The sequence below is a fragment of the Lactuca sativa genome, chromosome 2 (assembly GCF_002870075.4).
Source record: "Lactuca sativa cultivar Salinas chromosome 2, Lsat_Salinas_v11, whole genome shotgun sequence".
NCBI classification, from domain to species: Eukaryota; Viridiplantae; Streptophyta; class Magnoliopsida; order Asterales; family Asteraceae; genus Lactuca; species Lactuca sativa.
This window is the reverse complement of record NC_056624.2, coordinates 159,299,125-159,307,718: the sequence shown is the minus strand read 5'-3', so window position 1 is coordinate 159,307,718 and position 8,594 is coordinate 159,299,125. Positions and strand designations below refer to the sequence as shown.

General features: G+C 34.1%; 1 protein-coding gene across 1 annotated transcript; it reads right to left on the bottom strand.

Annotated features, from left to right (window-relative positions):
• Window positions 1-756: 756 nt before the first annotated feature.
• On the bottom strand, window positions 757-4,938 carry LOC111916055 (cysteine-rich receptor-like protein kinase 43). The gene is made up of 8 exons (XM_023911704.3): window positions 4,485-4,938; window positions 3,157-3,569; window positions 2,888-3,010; window positions 2,505-2,620; window positions 2,080-2,290; window positions 1,764-1,995; window positions 1,516-1,669; window positions 757-1,344 (listed from the first exon to the last, which is right to left on the bottom strand). Exons 1-8 carry the CDS (start codon window positions 4,859-4,861, stop codon window positions 958-960), a joined length of 2,013 nt encoding a protein of 670 aa, XP_023767472.2. The 5' UTR covers window positions 4,862-4,938; the 3' UTR covers window positions 757-957.
• Window positions 4,939-8,594: the final 3,656 nt, after the last annotated feature.

Here is an 8,594-nt window from a genome sequence, read left to right as displayed (position 1 = left end):
ATATATAAAACAAAACGACATATTGTGGTGAGTTTGGGTACCTAAGCTTATATACCCTTAAGGGTATATTCACTTTTCCCTATATATATATATATATATATATATATATATATATATATATATATATATATATATATATATATATATATATATATATATATATATATATATATATATATATATATATATATAACAAAATAAACTTTAAAATTGGATAGCTTTTAGAAGTAGGGCTCCTAAACCCTTGTTTAGTTTTGCAAAGGATAGGGCGTGCCACCTAGATTTGTGGTTAATGGGAACATATTTTGGAATACCCTCCAATTGAAACAATTGACTTTAATTGGATGCCAATTTTTTCAACTAAAAATAATTGGATCGCTAACAAAGAAAGCTTTTTCAATGATATTTCGAATTGATTGAACCGAAAAAAAATTCATTTACACCCATGAATCTTCTAAGTTTCAGAAACATTTTTTAGTCTTGAGGACAGCTATGTGGTCTTCTAGTTGTTTTGTTTCTGCCCCTCTTCTCAATCGATATCTCCAACTCCAAATCCAAGATATTTTCTGACGAGAAGATACGAACAATTTATCATCAATAATTGAGATTTTTTTTCGGATTCAACCATATACAATCTCGGAAATCTATTTTAAGAGTCGACCCTCCTAACCAAGTGTCTTTCCAAAACAAACTTGGCCCTCGATACAAAGCAAACTATTCTTTTGCCTTTTACCTTGGTATAGACGAACAAATTAATTAAACCAAACTAGCACAACAATCATTTAGCTATGATCGGGGATTCCGTCAATCATGGGACTACCAAAATTACAAACACAATAATAGCCGTACATACCACAAAAGTTTCCTTGTCTAAGCTATTCTATTCCTACATATTGTACTTTATTCCTCGCATGATATATATACAGAAAAAAATTTGAACACATTAACTAAAAAAATTTACCAAATATTTGCAACCTTGGTACCCTTCTCCATTACATCTAGTTGGTCATCTGCTTTATTAATGCGTACATGTTCATTCGTCTCTGTTCCTTTTTGCTTTTGGAAAAGATCACCAGTGGCGATGGAATTCTTTATAGAGCCAATATGGATCCTTCGATTGTGATCAATGTAGGTAGGTCTGGTTAGTTGTCTCTCCCCTAAGGATTGGCCATCTTGAAGCATCAAAAGCACTTCAGACATTGTTGGTCTATTAATAGCTGGTGACTGAGTGCACAACAATGCAATCTCAATGATTTTCATCAAATGTTCTTCTTCATATTTTCTCGCGTCCATTGTCTCATCAACTAACTTCATATGTTCCTTATTCTCATACAACTTCCATGCCTGCCACCAATTGCAACCAATGAATTTTAGTGATGAAAATAATTCATGAGAATATCTGAGCAACAAAGAAAATATGAAAACTAAAAAGGCAACTGTGAGATTATTCTTGGTACTATTTCTATTTATGTTAACGAAATATAAAAAGGAAAAAGTATTAATTTTATATCTCACATGTTCAATGAGGTAATCGGTTATAGGTCCATCAATGTTCACGTCATTACACCTTTGGCCACTAATGATTTCAAGAATCACGATACCAAGGCTGAAAGTGTCAACCTTATCTGATAAAAGACCATGACGTGCATATTCTGGTGCTGTATAGCCCCTAGTATTGTTACACATAGTAAAAATAAAGAAAAAAATCAGATTACATGCATAATATTGGAATGTAGCACAAATGTATTGCAAATCATACTTACAATGTCCCCGCAAACTTTGTGACAACATGACTTTGATCATCGGGTTGAAACTTTGCCAACCCAAAATCTGCTATTTTCGCTTGAAAATGATCATCAAGGAGAATGTTACTTGATTTTATATCTCTATGAATGATTCTTACATGGCATTCATTGTGTAGATGAGCGAGACCCCTAGCTATCCCTACTATAATGTCATATCGTTGTTTCCAGTTCAAAGTCCCCCTTTTTGGACCTACATACAATGGAAACATATTTAAGTATACCATATGTTTTGCATATTAATATTTTCATGTGAATCCTCTTATTAATAACTTACCCCATAGGAATCTGTCAAGACTACCATTCGGCATGTATTCTAGGACAAGTAGTAGATTGGATCCTTCACTTGACCATCCTAGAAGACGTAGAAGATTTCGATGATGAATTTGACTTATAAGCAAGATTTCATTTTCAAATTCTTGTTTTGCTCTTGCATCACGAACTTCTAGTTTCTTCACTGCCAGAAATTGATTATCCTCATGAATTGCCTATTAACCAATACATAAACTATTAGTCATAGTAATAATTAAGTTTTAGAGCAGTTAACTACTTGAAGTACAGAAAAATGCAGAAAGTATAGTCCCCTTTCTTTGTATCAATGAACATTCAATAGCTGATGTGTTTGTTTTTTTCCATATTATCTTACATTGTTATTCTTGTTATATTTTGCAATACATGATATAATTGGCTTTAATTCATTACCTTGAATACTTCACCAAATCCACCTCTCCCTATACTATTCTCTTCACTGAAATTTTTCGTTGCCAACTGTAGATGTTTATAATTGTAGTTGACTGCCCCCTTGAACACTCGTGCATCTAAAATATCACATGATTCACGTGAAAACATAAGAAACTCAACATAATATTTCATATAAAAAGTATATTTCAGGAAATAGTATGTGATGCAAGCGTTGTCTGCTACATTTATTTTAAATTCTTTCCATGGGATTAGTCAAATGCTAATACGTCAATATATATATATATATATATATATATATATATATATATATATATATATATATATATATATATATATATATATATATATATATATATATATATATATATATATATATGAATTACCTTCTTCAGTCCTCTTAGACTTCTTCCATATAAGATAATATAATCCCAAAGCAATAACAAGAAAGAAGAAGCTTACACCCCCAACTGCTCCAGCAATTATGGGTACCTTATTTGACTTTTTTTCTGTAATATATAATAATACAAGTGTTATAAACTAACCAATTATATATGAAACAATTTGCTAGCTCGTCATTAGCGTATCAATTTAAAATTTCAGGTAATTATAATGGCAATAACAAAATGAAAGGAAATAAACGAAGATACCTCACCTTTTAGTAGATTTGTGATATCAGTTATCTGATTATCACTGAAAAATGGGGTGATTGAATATCTTGCGAAACACCCTTGATCAATAAACCTTCCTTCTGTATTAGGAAGACAGTTATATAGATCACTATGTGCTCTATTCAAGCAGTCTTGGCAAATGGTCTGACTTGTATTTTCAACACACTGCGCAACAGCATACACTGTTGCATTTTCATTTGAGACTTGTCTTGTGGATGCTACATACCAGTTAGGGGCTCTCGGAGTAGCAACTCTAATATCTGATAACAACCCATCAACAGCTTCGCTAAAACTTGAAGTCTGAGATGCCGATTGATTCCCACATATGTCAAGTGGAAGGAAGGTGATCTGCTCCACCGCAGATGGGTCGTTGTAGTAATTGGGATAGTTCTCATACCTTAACAACAAATATATATAATAATTTTAATTAGAATCTCATTTGTGAACTTAATTAATTAGTAGTAACATGTATATAATATATAAATGATTATTCAATAACATGGAGAAACTAATAAAGTATATTTTCGTTTACAAACGTGAAGAAATTATTATTTAAAGATAATGACATTAAGTATGGTATTTCAGATATGAAAATTACCATAAGAAAAAAGTTCATCCTAGGTTGAGGAATGGGCTACAATGTTTTTAAGAATAGATATTAAAATAAGATATAAATTAGATATGCACGGGATTAGTACATTATAAACAAATAACAAGTGGCTATACTCATTACGTGCTCAACATTATTATTATAGAGCAAAGTATTGAACTATTACTTTCGCAGCCACACAAACGAGACCAATGAGGAAACCGTCGGTGGACCTAGTATATAGCCCTCAAATTTTCATAAATGTTTTTTCACCCTACCATTATAGGACAAAAGGAAAATAGCACACTTGCTATTGGATTAAAATTTTCCAATAGATTTTCTCCAAATGATGTTGTCGTTTAGTTTAATGTGATATTTCAGATATGAAAACGAGAAGAAAAAATTATTCCAGCTTGAGGTCCATGCATGGGCTACTTTGTTTTTTCAGCTTAGACATTAAAATAAGATATAAATAAAGATGTAAACTGGATATCATTATAAACAATCAAATATCGGGATAAACAATAAGGCGCCACCCAAACCCAAGGTGGCCGGTTCTTTATTTTGTTATTCTGAACTTTCATAACGAACAACAAATTAATTAATTACGAGTATACAGAATACTTCTTTTTCATGATATGGATGGCGAATCATGTTGCAGCACATATAATTAGCCTACCTTTGTTTACTTAATCATTCAATTGTAATAAGATAAAAGTTTACCTGACAAAGCAGTTATCAGAGAAAGCATAAGCACCATTGCCAGTTATGCAAGGCACGAGTTGAGATACACAAGAATCGAAACAGGCAACGCACTGAGCTTCGGAGAGGTATTGCCTGCACTGGGCGTCGCCAAAAACGGAGTCCCCGTCACTTAAACTCTGTGCCCTTGAATAAAATACCCCAGTGCTTGATAATTGGCTTCTGAGTTGAGTAAGGGTTGAGTTCCGATTGTTGATAAAACTTGAGAGAATAATTGGAGGATTAGGACCACAGAATGATCTTACGGGTGCGTTGCCATTAATGTTTTCATCGCCATTCAACTGTGAAATTCCGGGCTCGATTAGCAAGAAGAGAACCAACATAACAATGACAGCCATCAGGCACCTTGATAAAATAAAAGAAAAAGAAAGATTAATATGAACGAAGAGATAGAGGGCGCCGGCGCATATATAACTTATGCGCATTAAATTAGCATTGCATGCGTCCAACTTTATGTTCAATTGGTTAATATTAAAGTCAACTTGTTTAAAAAAACAAAGCATCCCGTATACTGTGATTGAAAAAGGTCAGAAGGATAACGTGTTTTGATCATATTCCTTCGGAATAGTGACCGATGTGCTGACAAAAGTTGGAGGTGCAGTGTTCAAAATAAACAATTATGAGTTATCCACCAACTGTTTAAAAGAAGTGAAAATCATAAAATTCGTTAAAAATAGTTTATAGAATTTCAATAAAGTAATCTTAAAATTTATTTTTATAAAATTAATTACGAATTTCGTTGGAAATCCAATGAGAAATAAAAATATCCGAGAAACATCCTCCTAGTGGCTATTAAGCAACAAATTTCTGAATTTCTAAATGTAAATACATTTCAAAGAAAACTAAATCAATTCTACTAAACACATCACTTTAAGTGCAAGAAATGATGGCAATAGCAAATACTTGGCGTCTCCGGTAAGTCGAGTCGGTGGCACAAACCGCACACCACGTGTCACCACAGTAGTATGTTGAACACGAATACACGACACCGCCCGGTAGTGCTATAGTGAGGTAAAGCCACCTCACAAAGTACCTAACCGCACCTCTTTTGTGACCATTTTTAAACAGATAGTTTTCAAAATATTTTTTTATTTTTTTCTGCTATATATACACATTCTTACTTCACATTTCAAAGCTCAAAACATGTCTTCAATGCTAAAGTAAATCCCGTCGTCAAGGATTTTTATGACAATTTGTTCGGCGATACAAATGACGAATCGGAGATGTTTGTAGTGATTTTAGCGAGAAATATAATACCGCTATGAACGACTATGATTAGATGTGATGTACTGTTTGATGGTTTTTGAGCATATCTACATTCTTATGTGATCATGCAACCCTCCCTAATTGTTTTGGATCTAAAGTTTTCACTGGTTATACATGTAAACAAGATTTCCAAAGCAACAACCCTAATACTGGCATACAAAAATCGATATTCATATAATAACTAGGGTTTAGGGATTACCTTTCATGTTATATAGTAATAACAAGTATTCATTGCTTGATCTTGACCTTTGAAAGCCTAGTGCCCCAAGTGTTGCACGTTTAATGGCGTAACAAACAACACTAGCAAAGAATGAGGGAGAAGGAGGATGTAAAGCACCAGAAATCGCCCAGGGTTTCTCTTAGAAGCATACTCATGATTTCAACATGTAGAAGGGTCTTTATATAGTTGAGGCTCAAAGGGTTTTCAAGTGGAAACCCTAATTATCATTGTTTAGGCCTTAAGGAGTCCATAAAATCCTTTCTAGAAGGCCTTGGATGAAATCTCTATAGGGCCTCCTATAGATTTTGTCCACTCCTCCTCATAGAGTTCATAAGCCCAACTTTACAACTATCAATGATTTGCAATACTAGTCCTCACTCTTTTAATCAGTTCCTCTTATCCCAAAATTAATTCTTAATTAATTTCCAATTAAATACTAATTAAATAATATGATTTCTAATTAATATATTATACTTATAATATATTAACAAACCATTAACCTCTCTCCAAAACTCATCCTGTCAAGTTGCTATAGTGAAGGCAAACCAAATGGATCATGCTACTATCAAATCAAGTACGTACCAAATATAGTTATGGGATTAGACACCTAATCCAATATTTTTCCACTTGGATAAGTCTAATAACTATAATTGCAAGTATGACTTCAGAATCTGATCAGCAATCATAGCACTTAAAAGTCACTGTCGAATTCAGACCTAGTCAACGACGCGTCCTTTAGATAAGGGATCATATAATCTTCCGTTCTACAAGATACTGTGTGGACAAAGACATGGAATATAATCATTCTCGATGTCCGACAGTCTGTTTCCCGATTTCTGATTTGTTTGACATAGAACTTAATTGAACACATCAATTCAGTCCTAACCGGGCCCGACACATAAGTCAACACAAAATCATCGAGGGGCCCAAGATATCGCTTTTACCCTGTGAGGATAAACGGAACAGATAAACTTTGACTTATATGCTTTTACTATTTACTCATCAAATCGTACACAATAATACGTTTTATAACATCAAATTGCTGATGCATTTACGCATTATCAATGCACAACCAACTCATAAACAACAACTCATATATCTCAGTTTAAAGATTATACGATGTTATTGTCTCACAATCACTCGCGATAAATTCCATGAAGTGATTCAAATGAGCATGGGTTTAATCCAATACTCAAATCCTATTTCATGAGTACTCATGAACGTTGCAGCAAACATTTGCTATGTCTAAGCACTTAAACAATCTAAAAGCCAATTCATGACAGCCTTTCTCCATAACTTACTTCCAAAGTATGAACGTTTGTGGATAATTTGAACAATCCAATTATTCGAGAAGTAAAACGTCCAAAGTGAAACACAAAATAAGCAATTGACAAAAGATAGTAAACTTTACTCATAAATAAATCTTCCATTACTTAATCATCAAATGTCAATTACATTTATATTGTTAGAAGTTTCTAACTATCTATCTAATTACTAAAACTAATATCGTCCTTTAGACCAATGCTCTTCGCATGTTGAACGTGCTTAATCCTACTCAGACCCTTTGTGAGGGGATCTGAAGGATTTCTCATATGACGATACCCTCTTGATAACGTGGAGTCTTTCTTCTACAGAATGTCTGATGAAATCATATTTTATGTCGATATGTTTGGATCTGCCATGATCCCTTGGTTCCTTGGTTAAGACAATCGCTCCTTCGTTATCACAGAAAATCTCCATAGGCTCCTTTATGGCCGGTACAACTCCAAGGTCTTTAATGAAGTTCTTGAACCATATAGCCTCCTTTGACGCTTCGCTCACGGCTATGTACCCTTACTCGCACATTGAATCAGCCACGGTCTCCTGCTTAGAACTTTTCCAAGTTACTGCTCGTCCATTAAGGGTAAACACCCAGCTGGACTGAGAATGGAAGTTTTCTCGGTCGGTCTGAAAACTAGTCTCACTGTACCCTGTCACTCTCAAATCTTCACATCCACTAAGTAGAAGGACCCAGTCCTTAGTCCTTCATAGATACTTAAAAATGTTCTTGACTGCTATCTAGTGAGCTTTACCCGGGTTCCCTTGATATCGACTTACCATGCTCAACGCAAAAGTCACATCAGGGCAAGTACATGTCATAGCGTACATGATCGAGCCAACGGTGGAAGCATACGACATTAAACTCATTTTCACTATCTCGGCATCGGTACTCGGACTTTGAGACTTACTCAGCTTGGTATTGCTCTGTATTAGTAACTCCCCTTTCTTGGAATTATCCATGCTAAAATGTTTTAACACCTTGTCCAAGTAAGTACTTTGATTAAGTCATATTAGTCTTTTACTTGTATTTCTCAAGATCCTTATCCCTAGGATATAAGCAGCTTCCCTTAGATCCTTCATAGCGGAACTAGAAAGCTAACTATACTCCCACTAGCTTTGACATACACACAAGACTCATCCTCACTCCTAAAGAAACCAAACTCTTTGACTTTCTCATCGAAGCAAAGATTCCATCTGCGAGATGCTTGTTTCAATCCATAAATGGATTTCTCAAGATTGCACACTCTATTGGGGTATTTAGCATC

Coding starts and splice junctions, on each gene's coding strand:
- LOC111916055 (XM_023911704.3), bottom strand. CDS start 4,861: ATGGCTGTCATTGTTATGTTGGTTCTCTTCTTGCTAATCGAGCCCGGA. Junction 2,291..2,504: donor GATTTGGTGAAGTATTCAAG/GTAATGAATTAA, acceptor ATTGGTTAATAG/GCAATTCATGAGGATAATCA. Junction 1,345..1,515: donor CCGATTACCTCATTGAACAT/GTGAGATATAAA, acceptor AATTGGTGGCAG/GCATGGAAGTTGTATGAGAA.